General features: G+C 40.7%; 1 protein-coding gene across 1 annotated transcript in view; it reads right to left on the bottom strand.

Moving 5' to 3' along the window:
- Nucleotides 1-589: 589 nt before the first annotated feature.
- Nucleotides 590-17,690, bottom strand: part of LOC138971470 (mitochondrial potassium channel ATP-binding subunit-like) — a gene marked incomplete in the record, with an annotated part of 29,623 nt that continues 12,522 nt past the window's right edge. The window contains 11 exon segments of the mRNA XM_070344207.1: nucleotides 590-1,008; nucleotides 1,814-1,902; nucleotides 5,584-5,642; nucleotides 7,254-7,432; nucleotides 8,407-8,478; nucleotides 10,357-10,490; nucleotides 10,849-10,921; nucleotides 13,158-13,277; nucleotides 14,195-14,267; nucleotides 15,091-15,294; nucleotides 17,364-17,449. Coding sequence (XP_070200308.1) covers nucleotides 916-1,008; nucleotides 1,814-1,902; nucleotides 5,584-5,642; nucleotides 7,254-7,432; nucleotides 8,407-8,478; nucleotides 10,357-10,490; nucleotides 10,849-10,921; nucleotides 13,158-13,277; nucleotides 14,195-14,267; nucleotides 15,091-15,294; nucleotides 17,364-17,449 — 1,182 coding nt within the window.

Here is a 17,690-nt window from a genome sequence, read left to right on the forward strand (position 1 = left end):
ACAGCTTGATAGATGATTTTCAGAATTAACTCCGCCGGGTTTGTATGGGTTGTGTAAGAGTGAGTACCCTTGCTTTTGCTCAGACAAATATTGCCGTGCTTCCTGTACAAGTTTGAGACCTGCACCCTCGCTAAAGACTGGCATATAATGTCACATGAGAAATAATGTCGCGTTGGGAAAATGTTCCACGTGACATTACAGGCCAGTCACTAGCGAGAGGGTGTGTCACAAACACATGTACAGGAAGCACAAGGGTACTCACTCTTCCATAACTCATACAAATCCAACAGAATTATTTCTGGAATTCATCTATTGTCCAGCAATCAACAGTATGTATATACAGGTTCAAGCCTTACAAACAATCACAGCGCATGTATTTGAAAGTACAAAGGCTATACAAGTTCCTGATGTTGTTGCAGATCATTTTCACCCCAAAGCCTTTAAATTCCATGGTTTCAGAATGCAAGGGGATCTGCTAAAATCTTAGCTGCGATTGATTAAAATTTAAGAGTCCCACGTATTACCTTCCCCCTTGCACCCTCACTCCCATTTCCAACAACCCATAACCAAACACCCCCCCCCCCACACACACACACACACAGATGACACATGCACCCCTTACCCCCACCCTAAAGTAAGGTTTTGTGGAGCTTGTAGTGCACTTAAAATCTGCCATGGCAACCACCTTTCGGAACGACGCCTGCCCGCTACGACAGCCCAAAAGGATCCCCTGACATGGTATTTTTTTTCTATGTAATTCCCCTTTTCATATATACCACCTGTCGAATAACGACCGCTTTAAGTCAGTCAAGGGATGACAGATTCGACTGCAGCACAAAAGTCTGCTAAAAATCTGGATAGGACTGAGAGGGTTAAGCCATGGGGAATGTGCATGGTCTAGAGAAGCAGTGTGGATCAACTGGAGTCCAGCTCCTCCTCCATCTCCTGCTGTTTGATCAGCTCCCAGTACAGGCCCTTCTTCTTCCTCAGGCTGTTGTGGTCACCCAGCTGCACAAAAAATGGAATACTGCACTTTTAAACAGGGCTTAAAATCCTCCTGTCCTTTTGGTGCTTACCCTTGTCTTTCTTTCACACAATGAGGGCAACAGAGTGCATAGATTTGGTTCAATTCCACACAAAAATTCCGATGTGTGTGTGTGTGTGCGTGAGTGTGTGTGTCTGCGTGTGTGTGATAGGCATGCCCTCAGACTCAAATGGAGGGTTACCTCTGCTTTGCTTCGCCACCTCAACAGAGCATACTAAAATTTCTTCCTCTTCTGAAGGCCTGTGAGGACCTTAGATTTTTGTCCAGGCTTTTAAATTGGATAAGAATATTCTCTCTCTCACACACAATCAATCAATCAATCAATCAATGAGGCTTATATCGCGCATATTCCGTGGGTACAGTTCTAGGCGCTCTGCAGTGATGCCGTGTGAGATGAAATTTTATACGGCCAGTAGATTGCAGCCATTTCGGCGCATATTTACCTTTCGCGGCCTATTATTCCAAGTCACACGGGTATAGGTAGACAATTATTAACTGTGCCTAAGCAATTTTGCCAGGAAAGACCCTTTTGTCAATCGTGGGATCTTTAACGTGCACACCCAATGTAGTGTACACGGGGGGAGGGTTCGGACACACACACACACACACACACACACACACAAACCAGGACTCTACAGCCTGGCTATACTTTCTGTGCAGAGTGAAAAAAGGAACATCTGAACAACTGAATATGTAAGATTAAACAAAATAGCACTGTTTCACAATTTAAAATAAGACCAGCACACAGCATGGCGTACAAACACTGACCTCCACAATCTTTCCGTGCGAGACCACAGCAATGATGTCAGCATCTCTGATGGTGCTGAGTCGGTGAGCGATCACAATTGTTGTGCGACCTGGTAAATCATGAAAGGGATGCAACTTTAACTACTCTTTGACGAGGAATGATTAATAGAAGCAAGCAACCAGAGGGAACTATGCAAGACACACACACACAAAAACCACAATAAAAACATGAACAGAACACATGCTGAAGTGCTGCAACAAAAAACCCATAAAAGGCAAAGAAAAAATCAAAGGGCAAAAAATCAGACAAGACCTAACTGAACTGTCACCCACACTAGACCCTTTCCTTCTCTTTATTTTTCAGATAAAACAAGTGACAAAAAGTTAAAAATTATAGTTTTGCTACTCTCCAGAAATAATCTTCTAAGCTCGATCATCTTCATTTCTTTGTTAAAATATCTGGCACACATTTTTTTTAATGAAAAGGTGGCATCTTTCTATTTTTTTGTTTGAAAAGAAATCACTGATCCCTTTATCTTCTCTACAATTCCAAAACTATGACTGTAATTCTTCATTATAATATCTTGAAATCTTTTTTTTACCTGAAGTTCCTTAAAGAGCAGTATCATCAGCACACACAAATACAACCTTTTTTTTTAAAGCAAAACATCAACTTCCCAATTTTGTATTCTCACGATTTTGGTATCTCATGCAAAGCTTCAACAAACAAATAATTCTTTAAACTGTTAAAAAAAAGTCTGAACAAACTTGACAATGCATATTCACCTGGGCACAATTCACTACCTGTTGTGAGAAAGCCTAAGTATTGTCAACCATGCTTTGATTAAAAAGTATTGTAAACTAGAACATCATAATTCAATAACAAATATAGCAGAGTTGTATAAGGAGGGCCCCAAAGGGGGGGTTATCACCACGATCACGGGAAGGGAAATTTTAGCTTTCACGGTCACAGTTACTTTGATTTTTGTTTTCACGATCACAAACACCTTGACGAATAGAGGATCATAGAGTGATACAGCTGTGAAAAATGTACGTTGAAAATAAAAATGCTTTGCAATAATGCCCATCACGATCACGAAAACAAATGACGATCACGATCACGAGACTTGATTTTTTTGTCATCACGGATCACGGGCAAAGTCCAATCACGATCACAGAAATGGAAATGTGGGCAATCACGGTCACAGAAAGATCAAAAAACGCCAATCACGATCACGATTTTAAACCCTTTGGGGCCCTCTATAAGGCCTGTTTGTGCAGCAGTGGTACCTGCAATAAAAAGACACCCTTGGGACCAGTTGAGGGGTTACTTGTGTGTTCAAATCGCTCGACAGAAACATTACACATTTTTTGCACATGTTCCTCAAAGCAATATGGACCTATCTGTGCAAAGAAAAAAGGTGGTTGCCTTATTAACCTTTTTTTTTAAATGTTTTTACTGGGGGTTGTCAAGTACGATTTTGCGAAAAACACTGCGATTCTTAACATGATTCTAACTGACATATTTAGCTCTACAAATGATAAATGAAACATGAGTTTGTGTAGATAAATGAATGGAGAGTATAACTTGATCATAAAACGGTACTTATCAACGTGCATTTTCAGAAAATGATCGAGGTTTCTCGAGGGCGTACATATAAAATTATCACTCCTTTAGTAGTAAAAACGTATTTTTAAAAAAATTGCTCGACAGAACATAACTAAACTTGAACACAGTTAAGTTCACTGTATACAGATACAATACCTGTAAACAAAATAAGTTGTTGCCTTATTGTCTGTTTCACAATTATTCCCGTACTAACCCCACCCCCATATCTTGACTGACAAAAAAGATAAAAAGAAATAATTTGGGAGCGCTGTCGGTCAGTTGGTAGAGCACTGGACTTCTGATACATGAGTTTGAATCAGGGTGAAGGGTTGGGGGTCGGAACATTTGTGTGCAAAGTTTCATGAAGATCTGTCCAGTAAATTTCTATGAATCGCACACCACACACACACACACATTATATATATATACACCAGGGTAGATCAGTTAGTTTTTAAGGGGGGGGGGGGGTGTTTTTAGAATTCCAGAGTGTATATCGAGGTCGGAGAGCGCCCGAGACTGATCAAGGGGCATACGCCCCCCCCCCCCCCCCCCCCTTCAACCAAAGCACTTTCGCAGTTCTGAATATTATATGAGGCATCAGATGGACAGGAAGAAATTGCTATTCACAACACAATGAGTCACGTTCACATAAAATTTGAGCCCGGTCACTTTTATAGTTTCCGAGAAAAGCCCAACGTTAAGTTGTGTGTTGCCGAACAGAAAAGGCTAGTTATCTCCCTTGTTTTTCTGATAACGTTCGTAAAAGGCTACAGATGTAAATACTTTGATGTAAAGAATAATCCTACAAAGTTTCAATCACATCCGATGAACTTTGTCAAAGATATAAAATGTCTAATTTTTCCTTTGACGCTGACCTGTGACCTTGAAAAAGGTCAAAGGTCAACGAAACCATCGTTAAAGTGTAGAGGTCATTGGAGGTCACGACTAAACAAAATATGAGCCCGATCGCTTTGATAGTTTCCGAGAAAAGATATAAAATGTCTAATTTTTCCTTTGACCTGTGACCTTGAAAAAGGTCAAAGGTCAACGAAACCATCGTTAAAGTGTAGAGGTCATTGGAGGTCACGACTAAACAAAATATGAGCCCGATCGCTTTGATAGTTTCCGAGAAAAGTCCAACGTTAAGGTGGTGTCTACGGACGGCCGGACGGCCGGCCGGACAGACTAACACTGACCGATTACATAGAGTCACTTTTTCTCAAGTGACTCAAAAATCGCACGTGAAATCCATTACACATTTTGAGCACATGTTTCTCTAAGCTATATGTCCACAACTGCAGACAGACAAAAAAACGTTGTTTTCTTATTCATTTTCTCATAAGAATGCTCGTGTTTTTTGCACGAGTGGAATTTTACGTGTATGACCGTTTTTACCCCGCCATTTAGGCAGCCATACGCCGCTTTCGGAGGAAGCATGCTGGGTATTTTCGTGTTTCTATAACCCACCGAACTCTGACATGGATTACAGGATCTTTTTCGTGCGCACTTGGTCTTGTGCTTGCGTATGTACACACGGGGGTGTTCGGACACCGAGGAGAGTCTGCACACAAAGTTGACTCTGAGAAATAAATCTCTCGCCGAACGTGGGGACGAACTCACGCTGACAGCGGCCAACTGGATACAAATCCAGCGCGCTACCGACTGAGCTACATCCCCGCCCATGTGTCCTTTTAAGAGATGTCCACTCATCAGAGGGGCCCCACATCGCAGGTATCACTGGACATAAACGTATATCAAAATAATTTCTTTAAGGTTAGGAGGAAATCTGTTTTACAATAATTATTTCAGAAAAGCACGGTGACATTGTTTCAGGTATGTTGGTAATGTGGGTACAGTATCAACCATATCATGGAAAGTCAAATACAGCAGCTAAATTGCAAACAGTCTCCTGTTTTCCAGAAAGCATATATTCCAACATTCCAGTCTGGAGTCTTTGAGATTGCTGCCACCTCTTGCTAAATACTGTAGCAACATCTGCAGCAAGTTATTGATTACTCAAATACTTATTGTCCTTGGAAATTCACTCAAGTTTCTATAAATATAACCCAATATAAAAAGTTATTGTCCCTGGAAATTTATTCAAGTTTTTATTAGTAGAACTCGCTGCATCCCATTGTGAAAAATAAAAATGTCAGAGCAGTGAAAACAGTGAGGTCCATACCCTTAGTTACTCTGTCTAGTGCCTCTTGAACAAGTCGCTCTGATTCTGCATCCAAAGCGCTGAAACAAATCCACACACAATGTACAACTCATTCACATCAAAACTGACCGACTGACAATGGCGAGATTTTAATAGGGCATGAAAATGTTACAGAATTTGTAAGAGCAAGCTGAATTTAGCAAAGAGACCAATAGAAACTATGCAAAAGTCACAGTCATACTCCTAAAGTACCAGCTATTTAATGAGTAACTGATAATTTCTACTTCAAAATGATGCTTTTTCTAAGCCTCCCATGTACTTTTGCTTATTGCTCATTACGCTAAAGAGTGAATTAAATTCTTCTTGCTCTTGTTAATAACCTCGGTCTTGCATGACCCCTGGGTTCAAGAGGCAAAAAGCAAATACAGAGGAGCCCCCATTTTAAGACCTTAACAAATCTGAGAAAATCTGGTCTTAAACTGGAGGTACATTTATAGAGGTTTATGAACAGACAATCTGGTCTTAAAAAGGAGGGAGTCTTAAACTGGAGGTACATTTATAGAGGTTTATGAACAGACAATCTGGTCTTAAAAAGGAGGTACATTTATAGAGGTTTATGAACAGACAATCTGGTCTTAAAAAGGAGGGAGTCTTAAACTGGAGGTACATTTATAGAGGTTTATAAACAGACAATCTGGTCTTAAAAAGGAGGTACATTTATAGAGGTTTATGAACAGACAATCTAGTCTTAAAAAGGAGGGAGTCTTAAACTGGAGGTACATTCATAGAGGTTTATAAACAGACAATCTGGTCTTTAAAAAGGAGGTACATTTATAGAGGTTTATAAACAGACAATCTGGTCTTAAAAAGGAGGTTCATTTATAGAGGTTTATAAACAGACAATCTGGTCTTAGAAAGGAGGTACATTTATAGAGGTTTATAAACAGACAATCTGGTCTTAAAAAGGAGGGAGTCTTAAACTGGAGGTACATTTATAGAGGTTTATGAACAGACAATCTGGTCTTAAAAAGGAGGGAGTCTTAAACTGGAGGTACATTTATAGAGGTTTATGAACAGACAATCTCAAAAAGGAAGGTCTGAAAAGGGGGGAAAGTCTTAAATTGGTGTTCTTAAAATCAATCAATCAATCAATCAATATGAGGCTTATATTGCGCGTATTCCGTGGGTACAGTTCTAAGCGCAGGGATTTATTTATTGTTTTTATTTTTATTTTTATGCAATTTATATCGCGCACATATTCAAGGCGCAGGGATTTATTTATGCCGTGTGAGATGGAATTTTTTACACAATACATCACGCATTCACATCGGCCAGCAGATCGCAGCCATTTCGGCGCATATCCTACTTTTCACGGCCTATTATTCCAAGTCACACGGGTATTTTGGTGGACATTTTTATCTATGCCTATACAATTTTGCCAGGAAAGACCCTTTTGTCAATCGTGGGATCTTTAACGTGCACACCCCAATGTAGTGTACACGAAGGGACCTCGGTTTTTCATCTCATCCGAAAGACTAGCACTTGAACCCACCACCTAGGTTAGGAAAGGGGGGAGAAAATTGCTAACGCCCTGACCCAGGGTCGAACTCGCAACCTCTCGCTTCCGAGCGCAAGTGCGTTACCACTCGGCCACCCAGTCCAAAGGGGGGTTCCACTGTATGGTTAATTACCTGGTAGCTTCGTCCAGTATGAGAATGGACGGATTCTTGATGAGAGCGCGGGCGATGGCTATGCGCTGTTTCTGTCCTCCTGACACAGTCACCCCCCTCTCCCCTAGCACCGTGTGGTACCCCTCAGGGAAACCAGTGATGAAGACGTGTGCGTTTGCAAGTCTGGCTGCTTCTATCACCTGTTACGAATCAAATACACAGAATTTGAGTAACCATAGCTCTATGAATTGGAGTGTCAAATCCTGTCATTAACTGGGCAAAGTTGACTACGCGAAGTATACTTCCCGAAGCTTGCTGCACTAAGCTACAGCACTGAATGGTTGGGTGTGTGTGTGTGCGCGCGTGCTATGACTATAATATTGTGATTTAACATATTATTTTTCTTAATATGTACTTAGCTTTAACTTGTGTGAGTGTGTGTTTTTCTTTGGATGTTGTTGTTTGTATAATTAATGCATTATGGCATTTACACTACTGTATGAACTAGGATACTATTTATTGTAAACATGTATTGCATTGTTCAGTTTGATGTAAAGCGCGGAGAGCGTGGGTTAACCCCATGGTTCGCGCTATATAAGCTTGCCACTATTATTATTATTATTATTATTATTAAAAAGACTTTGTGCAGACTTCGCGAAGTCGACTTCAGACTCAATTAAGGACAGTCTTAAAAGAAAGCAGGCTGTTCCTTTCAAAAGAGAAATCTACAAAAACAAGACAAAGAACTATTCTGACGGTTGAGGTGTAAGGCTGACACTGGAGGGAAAAAAAATGGAAAAGCAGTTTGAGTATAACATACTTTTTAAAACCTATCAAAAGAAGCCTTGCTGAAATCACCAAGGCTCACCTTTGCAGGTACTTCTTTCTTTCAAATTCAAATGGTGACTCGCATGGCTTGAATTCCATAAACAGGTACAGTCAAGGGACATTTTTCATTAAAAAAATCAATCCCAAAATCTGAAATTAACATCTCTCACTTTCAAAAAAAGTGTTAATACATTCTGTGTTGACATTCCCTTTCAATCTAAGTTCAGTCAAAGGCAACACCTGCAATTTTTCAATCAGATAATGATATTTGTCTTGCATGCAGCATGGAATGAATTTCACACAAAGAACAGCAAAGAACATAAAAAGAAATGTCAAGTGAACGTACCTCTTGATCAGTGGCGTCTGGGCGACCGTAGCGAATGTTTTCCATCACAGACGTGGCAAAGAGGATAGGCTCCTAAAATAATAAAAACATTGTTCAATGAAAATAGACACAGTTGCAATGAAAATCAATCAAGAGAACCCCACACACAACCCCCACCTAAATCAGATAATATCAGAATAAAAAATAACACCCCACACACAACCCCCACCTAAATCAGATAATAAGAATAAAAAATAACACCCCACACACAACCCCCACCTAAATCAGATAATAAGAATAAAAAATAACACCCCACACACAACCCCCACCTAAATCAGATAATAAGAATAAAAAATAACACCCCACACACAACCCCCACCTAAATCAGATAATAAGAATAAAAAATAACACCCCACACACAACCCCCACCTAAATCAGATAATAAGAATAAAAAATAACACCCCACACACAACCCCCACCTAAATCAGATAATAAGAATAAAAAATAACACCCCACACACAACCCCCACCTAAATCAGATAATAAGAATAAAAAATAACACCCCACACACAACCCCCACCTAAATCAGATAATAAGAATAAAAAATAACACCCCACACACAACCCCCACCTAAATCAGATAATAAGAATAAAAAATAACACCCCACACACAACCCCCACCTAAATCAGATAATAAGAATAAAAAAATAACACCCTTCTTCTTCTTTCTTCTTGGCGTTCGCAGAGGTTACACAATCAGTCCAGCACTGGTGATAAATGTTGTAAATAACACCCAAACACCAAAATGAAATAAATCAGATAATATCAGAATGCTTTAGATCCTTTCTTACAAATTCTCTCTGTAACTTCTACAGTGAATATGACCTATGCTGAATTGGTCTCGTAAGACCCCCTGGGTTCAGGAAACAAGAAGCAACAATAAACAATTCTCTGTACTTTTGCTTTTAGTTCTTTAATAATAATAATAATAATAATAATAATAATAATAATAATAATAATAATAATAATAATAATAATAATAATAATAATAATAATAATTATTATAATAATGAGAGCTTATATAGCGTGAACCACAGTGAACTGTGCTCTCCGCGCTTTACATATTTACTATGAATAAAAACCATATTATTTAAACATCAAATACATACACATTCTAATGTAACCGAGTGCCGAAACACAACGATCACCTCGGGAGGCGAAGTGCAATCAAACAGGATTGAAAATGTTAGGGCTAATTTCTTAGCCCTATAAAAACTGTTATGCAAACCCGAAGGTTTCCATGAACATACAGACAATCGGAAACCACCAGACCCCATCACAAACAGAATTCCACAATCAACCGGTGTTGACTTAAAGGCCAACAACTCGGGTGCAGAGTCTGCTGTGAAAGGAGCGGTAGCCTCCCCTGTCACATTAACAAAAATAACATAACAATAAACTTACAGCAACACATTCTCCCCTTATGGACAATACCATGCAATAGCAAGCAATGCTTTCAATACCAGGTTCTTGTTCACAACCACAGGTGATCTAGACAACTTAAAATCCTGAAAGCATTGCGTCCCTCCCTCCCCCACACATTTTGTGTGTGTGAAAAAAAAGTGATGCAAAATCTGGTGCAACCTGGGGATCTTTTTTTTTTTTTTTTGGGGGGGGGGGGGGGGGGGGGGGGGGGGGGGCTCGGTGACATCAGTTGCATGCAGGATGCTTCAACCCATATTTTTTCCCCGATTCTTATTTTCTTTTGTTCCTTTTCTGTATAACATATAATCAACTTTATATTATACAAAACATAAACTTCTGTCTAATGTTTAACTCTGCAACCTGGGGATCTGAAACTGATCACTGGAGCTTTGATAAATACAGTACCAAAACTCTGTCTATGGGTGAAACATATCATGCCTCAGCAAAACAGAACAAAAAGATGAGTCTCCATTCAACAAAATACCCACCTGATTGATAAAACCAATGGCACGACCTCTCAGCCAGGAGGGATCAAGCTGGCGTATATCAATGTCATCGATGGTGATTGCTCCATGCGTCACATCATAGAAGCGTTCCAGCAAAGCAGCCACTGTTGATTTTCCTGCAAAATATCAAAAATGTTTTTGTGAAGTCAGCGAAGAAGATGGTCCCCCCACCCATCTCCCTCCATTTTTTTCATCCCTCCCACACGTACACACATGCCATTTAAATGCTGGAAAAAGAATCTCTAATAAGGTAATCATTACAGAAAGGTTTAACAACAGGCCAAGATTCATGTGCAATGCCCGTTGTTGTTTGTATGCTCTCCTTCAGTTTTGGGTAGTTACCAAAAACTTTTCTTATTTTCAACATAACTACCCAGTTATATTTGTTATGCCAGTGTTGTTGTGCGATTTTAACGCAACAAGGTTTTACAGCAAGAACAAATTAATCTTTTTTTAAAAGAATGTGTTCAATACCTCCTCCAGACAATCCCACAAGAGCAACCACTTTTCCTCCTGGTACAGTCAGGTTGAAGTCATGCAACACTGCCTGAAAAAAAAAAAAAAATCAAGACAGTCTCCAGTCACAAATTTGTCAACTATGAGATTTTAGTCAATAGTCTAAGTGTCAACAGTTGTGACCGACTCTAAAAAAAAAAAACCCCAACATTGTAAGACTTTCTCTTGGAAGTAATTACACGTTTATCCTTAAAAAAATTTTTTTTCAAAATATGCTGCCTCAAAGGGAAATTCCAAGTATGGCATACAATATATTTGAAAGCACTTTTGAAGCATGCCTGTCATTCTAAAAATCACATCATCTATCACTCTAAAACTGTCAAAAGGGAAAGTTCAGTTCTTCACCTGTCCGGTGCATGTTGGGTAGGAGAAAGCAACATTGTTAAAGCTCATCCCAGAACGCAATAGGATACAGTTGAACCCCCCTTCAAAGACCCCCCAATTTAAGACTTCCTCCCTTTTAAAACTTAGTTTTTTTTATTTCCTATTCACAACCTCTGTAAATGTACCCCCATTTTAAGACTCCCTCCTTTTTAAGACCTGATTTTCTCAGATTTTTGGAGGTCGTAAAAAGGAGGGGGGGGGGGCTCCACTGTAGGTATAACATTTTCTGCCTCTTTTCGGAGTATGGGTTGTACATGAGTCACACCGTCCGATAGGGCGGGGATGTAGCTCAGTCGGTAGCGCGCTGGATTTGTATCCAGTTGGCCGCTGTCAGCGTGAGTTCGTCCCCACGTTCGGCGAGAGATTTATTTCTCAGAGTCAACTTTGTGTGCAGACTCTCCTCGGTGTCCGAACACCCCCGTGTGTACACGCAAGCACAAGACCAAGTGCGCTAGAAAAAGATCCTGTAATCCATGTCAGAGTTCGGTGGGTTATAGAAACAAGAAAATACCCAGCATGCTTCCTCCGAAAGCGGCGTATGGCTGCCTAAATGGCGGGGTAAAAACGGTCATACACGTAAAAGCCGTGGGAGTTTCAGCCCATGAACGAACAAACAAACACCGTCCGATGAGAGATAAACATTGTAAAATTCCTTCTTAAATTCCATATCAGCCACCCATGACCCACATCATCCGGACTGTGTATTTCAAATTACTCCATTGTCTGTTAACAAACATAATACATTGAAAAGTTGTTGATAGGAAGAACAGGCTATGGTGTTTGGGGATTAAGTCTCAAGCCCCAAATCCCAATAGCTTCAGAGATACAAACACTTATGTCAGTGTCTAGCATGTCCAAGACCCAGGAAGCACGGCGAAGGTTCAAACATGTGGATGGAGCAGTGAATGCAGAGATGGGGCGTTGTGAGAGCACACCGGGACAAGGAACAGGTGTTAGGACAGCAACAACAACAACAACAAACAAGTCGCGTAAGGCGAAAATACAATATTTAGTCAAGTAGCTGTCGAACTCACAGAATGAAACTGAACGCAATGCCATTTTTCAGCAAGACCGTATACTCGTAGCATCGTCAGTCCACCGCTCATGGCAAAGACAAGAAGAGCGGGGTAGTAGTTGCGCTAAGAAGGATAGCACGCGTTTCTGTACCTCTCTTTGTTTTAACTTTCTGAGCGTGTTTTTAATCCAAACATATCATATCTATATGTTTTTGGAATCAGGAACCGACAAGAAATCAGATGAAAGTGTTTTTAAATTGATTTCGACAATTTAATTTTGATAATAATTTTTATATATTTAATTTTCAGAGCTTGTTTTTAATCCGAATATAACATATTTATATGTTTTTGGAATCAGCAAATGATGGATAATAAGATAAACGTAAATTTGGATCGTTTTATAAATTTTTATTTTTTTTTACAATTTTTAGATTTTTAATGACCAAAGTCATTAATTAATTTTTAAGCCACCAAGCTGAAATGCAATACCGAAGTCTGGGCTTCGTCGAAGATTACTTGACCAAAATTTCAACCAATTTGGTTGAAAAATGAGGGCGTGACAGTGCCGCCTCAACTTTCACGAAAAGCCGGATATGACGTCATCAAAGACATTTATCAAAAAAATGAAAAAAACGTTCGGGGATTTCATACCCAGGAACTCTCATGTCAAATTTCATAAAGATCAGTTTAGTAGTTTAGTCTGAATCGCTCTACACACACACACACACACACACACACACGCACAGACACACATACACCACGACCCTCGTTTCGATTCCCCCTCGATGTTAAAATATTTAGTCAAAACTTGACTAAATATAAAAACACACAAAAACTGTCAAAAGAAAGAAAGATCAGAAGACTGACCTGTCCAGGGCGAGTAGGGTAGGAGAAGGCAACGTCGTTGAAGTGTATGGAGCTCAACATGGAGTGGAAGGGAATGGTCCTGCCTCCTCTCAACTGCACTGATGGCTCTGTGTCTATGTACTGGAACATTTCACAAAGGTTGATACAGTGGAACACTCCTTTCCAGACCCACGCCGCCCTCCCCCCCCCCCCCCCTAATTTAAGCTTTCCTCCTTTTTATGACCTTCTTTTCTTAGATGTTTTGTTCAAATGTCTGTAAAATTAACCTCCATTTTAAGACTCCCTCCTTGCTAAGACCCGATTTTCACATATTTTTGAAGGTCGAGGGAGGTTACACTGTATTACAATATGAAATGGTATTTGTGTCTCGTAAAATAAGCCGTTGCTAGAGTTAGTGCCCGTGTTGCTTACTGTTAATTGTTCAACTGTTATGTACTTGTTAGGAATACCAAATGGTAGTCAAATTGTTAAGGCCCTGAAAGTATTCTGAAATGTAACAAGTTGCGTGTGCAACTGTATCCTCCTGGAAAGTGTCCAAGGCTTAGGCCAAAAACAAAAAAGGTGTGGTTACGGTAGCATAGCCAAAAGAAATAGGGTAGGAAGGTAGGCAATCACTTTTTTTTTTAAACTTTTTTTCTAATGTGTACAAATTAAACCTACTTGACAGGGTAATCAGTGTGCGACTCGAGCGCTTTCGCTTTCATTGCGTTTTCTGCACTCGTTTTCTTTTTTTTGGGTGTGTTTTTTGACAAATATAATAAAAAGTTATAGGGTCGGCCCCTAAAAATAGGGTAGGTCGGGTTACCGTAACCACACCTATTTTTTTTTTAGGCCTTAACATTCTGCTGGCACATCACAGGGACCACTGTAGCTGCTTGTTCATTTCAATTCTTCTCACTGCCTTCAGTACCAGGCGACAGGTCCTTGCAAAGCCCTCACTTACTGTTATCTATATTCAGAGCTCTTACTCCCCCTTGTTGTTTGATCTTGACAAGACTCCAGATCACATCATCAGGGTCCATATATAATTCACTCACTTCAAAAACACGAGCGCCAGCAGACACGCCGCGAACCATGGTTCCAAACAGCACAGACATCTGAGCCAGCGACCTGAAACCATCTTCACAGCATGCATATATTGGTTTATAGACATTGAAGTTGGTTTATAGACATCTCAGCAACCTTCCCTTTTTTTTTTTCGTGTTGGTATACGATTGTCCTTGTATCAATCTTTATACATGTCTTAGTTTTAGCAGGGACAGATCGTAAGACTAGGCGTCAGCCTAAAATCTCCAGCCTTGAGTAATAAAGTTTGTTCGTTCGTTCGTTTTCATCCTCTCACCCACTGCCACATTCACCAACCCCAAAGCTAAGCCTGTAAGTTGTGCGGAGAAGGTGTGACGTCTGCTGACAGTGTAAATGTGTGTACATGTATCTTCCACAATAAGAATTTCTAACTTTTTATTATCATAGTGCACTGGGGGACAAGTTTGTTGGTATTTTGTTTGTTTGTTTGCTTTACGCCCAGCCGACCACGAAGGGCCATATCAGGGCGGTGCTGCTTGGACATATAACGTGCGCCACACACAAGACAGAAGTCGCAGCACAGGCTTCATGTCTCACCCAGTCACATTATTCTGACACCGGACCAACCAGTCCTAGCACTAACCCCATAACGCCAGACGCCAGGCGGAGCAGCCACTAGATTGCCAATTTTAAAGTCTTAGGTATGACCCGGCCGGGGTTCGAACCCACGACCTCCCGATCACGGGGCGGACGCCTTACCACTAGGCCAACCGTGCTGGTAGTTTGTTGGTATGAATGGTAGACATGACAAATGCTATGAATTTTGTGCCTATGTATGTTACACATGGCATACACACACACACACACAGACACAGACACACACACACACAGAGAAAAAGTCCCAAACCTTTCAATCATCTGGGTAGCAGCCAAAAACGACATCAGGTCTCCAGCGCTCAGTTCTCCAAGGGAGATAAGCATGCCCCCAGCAAACATGGAACCCAGGACGATGCCGTTGAGAAACATGTTGGCCAGACCTTGAAACGCTCCTATTCCTACCCCGAGTTTGATGTTGAGGTGAGAAGACATGACAAGCTCTTGGCTGTATAACCTGGAATCAAGACCCAGTTATGAATGGACACATTCAAGGACAAAACACAAAAATGTCAAAGCTAAAACAGAAAGACTTTTTATTCATTGTTTTTTTGTTTTGTTTTTAAACATTATGGGTACGTGGTGAATGCAAGCTCTTAGCTGAATGACTTGAAACCTTGACCCATCTGATAAAAAATACAAGCAATTTTCCCCATGCATAACAAATCAGTTTATAGACGTTTTGCGGGAATAACTGTCAGGATTTACATGCGGAAGGGAGTTGCGTCCCACCGCAGACAAACTACCTTCACAGGAAACACATGGTCGAACGGGAAACACATGCTCGACCAGTTAAATTCACTATTGTAGCAAATAACTCCGATGAGTATGTTATGCAGTGTCCACTCGATATGATCCAATTTTTTTTCAAAAACATACACATCGCAGTTAAGGATCTGTTGCTGCAATGCTGGATCGCTTTGCACGAGTTCTGGCGACAATGAGTTTTGCCTGAGGTCAAGTGAGTTTTGATTGAGATCGAGGTCACGGCAGCATGGGGAAACGGACCATCACTGCAGGGGTCTACGCTCATTTGTGCAGATTTTCTAAATGAAAAAGCATCATATCGATTGAACACTGCATAACTTACACGCCAGAGTCAGTTATTCGCTGCGAACGTGGCTTTAACTCATTGTCTCCCAGGTACGGATATATCCGTACCCACTCATATGGCTCTATCCGACCAGGTACGGATATATCCGCTCAGACTGTTAGCTTCAGTCGCTTCCTGTAACGTCCATCTAACGCCTGCATTCCAGCGTGTTGATACACAGTTACTACACAGTTACTACAATTCTGTGTGACCTACTGCAGCACAGCTGGTCTCGGCTAAAAAAAACCTTGGTCAACATAGGCGGGGTAGAAAGTGTTAACTGGTCGACCATGTGTTTTCTGTTCAGTGTGAGAGGTTTTGTTAGCGGGGCGCAACTCTTCCACGTTTGCAAATCCTCACATGGTTATTTCCCAAAATCATCCACAGTGGAACCCCCCTTTTAAGACCTTAACAAATCTGATAAAATCAGGTCTTAAAAGAGATGGAGTCTTAAAATGGGGGTCATTTTACAGAGGTTTATGAACAGAAAGTCTAAGAAAACAGGGTCTTAACAAGAAGGGCAAAGCCCATACGACTCACATGCTTGACCTTTACATGACCTTGACCTTCAGGGTCAAATAACTAAACCTAGCAATGACATCATACACTAAGAACTGCTTTACACATTTTTCCTACCAAAATACATGTGACCTTGACCCAAGGTCAAGGTCATCCAAGGTCATGCAACACAAAGCTGTTAATTCAAGACATAGGAAGTACAATGGTGCTTATTGGCTCTTTCTACCATGAGATATGGTCACTTTTAGTGGTTCACTACCTTATTTTGGTCACATTTCATAAGGGTCAAAGTGACCTTGACCATGATCATATGTGACCAAATGTGTCTCATGATGAAAGCATAACATGTGCCCCACATAATTTTTAAGTTTGAAACAGTTATCTTCCATAGTTCAGGGTCAAGGTCACTTCAAAATATGTATACAATCCAACTTTGAAGATCTCCTGTGACCTTGACCTTGAAGCAAGGTAAACCAAACTGGTATCAAAAGATGGGGCTTACTTTGCCCTATATATCATATATAGGTGAGGTATTCAATCTCAAAAACTTCAGAGAAAATGGGAAAAATGTGAAAAATAGCTGTTTTTTAGACAACATTTATGGCCCCTGCGACCTTGACCTTGAAGCAAGGTCAAGATGCTATGTATGTTTTTGGGGGCCTTGTCATCATACACCATCTTGCCAAATTTGGTACTGATAGACTGAATAGTGTCCAAGAAATATCCAACGTTAAAGTTTTCCGGACGGACGTCCGGACGGACGGGGGGGACGGACGGACGGACGACTCGGGTGAGTACATAGACTCACTTTTGCTTCGCATGTGAGTCAAAAAGGGAGGGAGTCTTAAATTGTGGGTCTTACAAGGGGGGTTCCACTGTTTGAACATTGGGGAGAGAGTCCCTGCAAAGCTTACTCAGTCTCCTTGTCCTCCATGGCGAAGGCTCTGACAGTGCGAATGTTTCCTATAGCTTCATCAGCCACAGCCGTTGATCTTGCCACCTGGAGCACAGAAAGACAAGTACTGTGACACTGACAGTCACTACAGGCAGAGAGTGACTGGCAGAATACACTTTTCATTCCAAGGAGCTCATTTCATTAAACACCATGGAAGCAAAAACTAATAGTTATAGAATATCATCTCTCTCTCTCTACAGTACATGTACCACATTTATTTACATAACAAAGTTGTATTTTTCTTCTTCTTCTTCTGCGTTAATGGGCTGAAATTCCCATGTTCACT

The sequence above is a fragment of the Littorina saxatilis genome, linkage group LG7 (assembly GCF_037325665.1).
Source record: "Littorina saxatilis isolate snail1 linkage group LG7, US_GU_Lsax_2.0, whole genome shotgun sequence".
Classification (NCBI taxonomy): Eukaryota; Metazoa; Mollusca; class Gastropoda; order Littorinimorpha; family Littorinidae; genus Littorina; species Littorina saxatilis.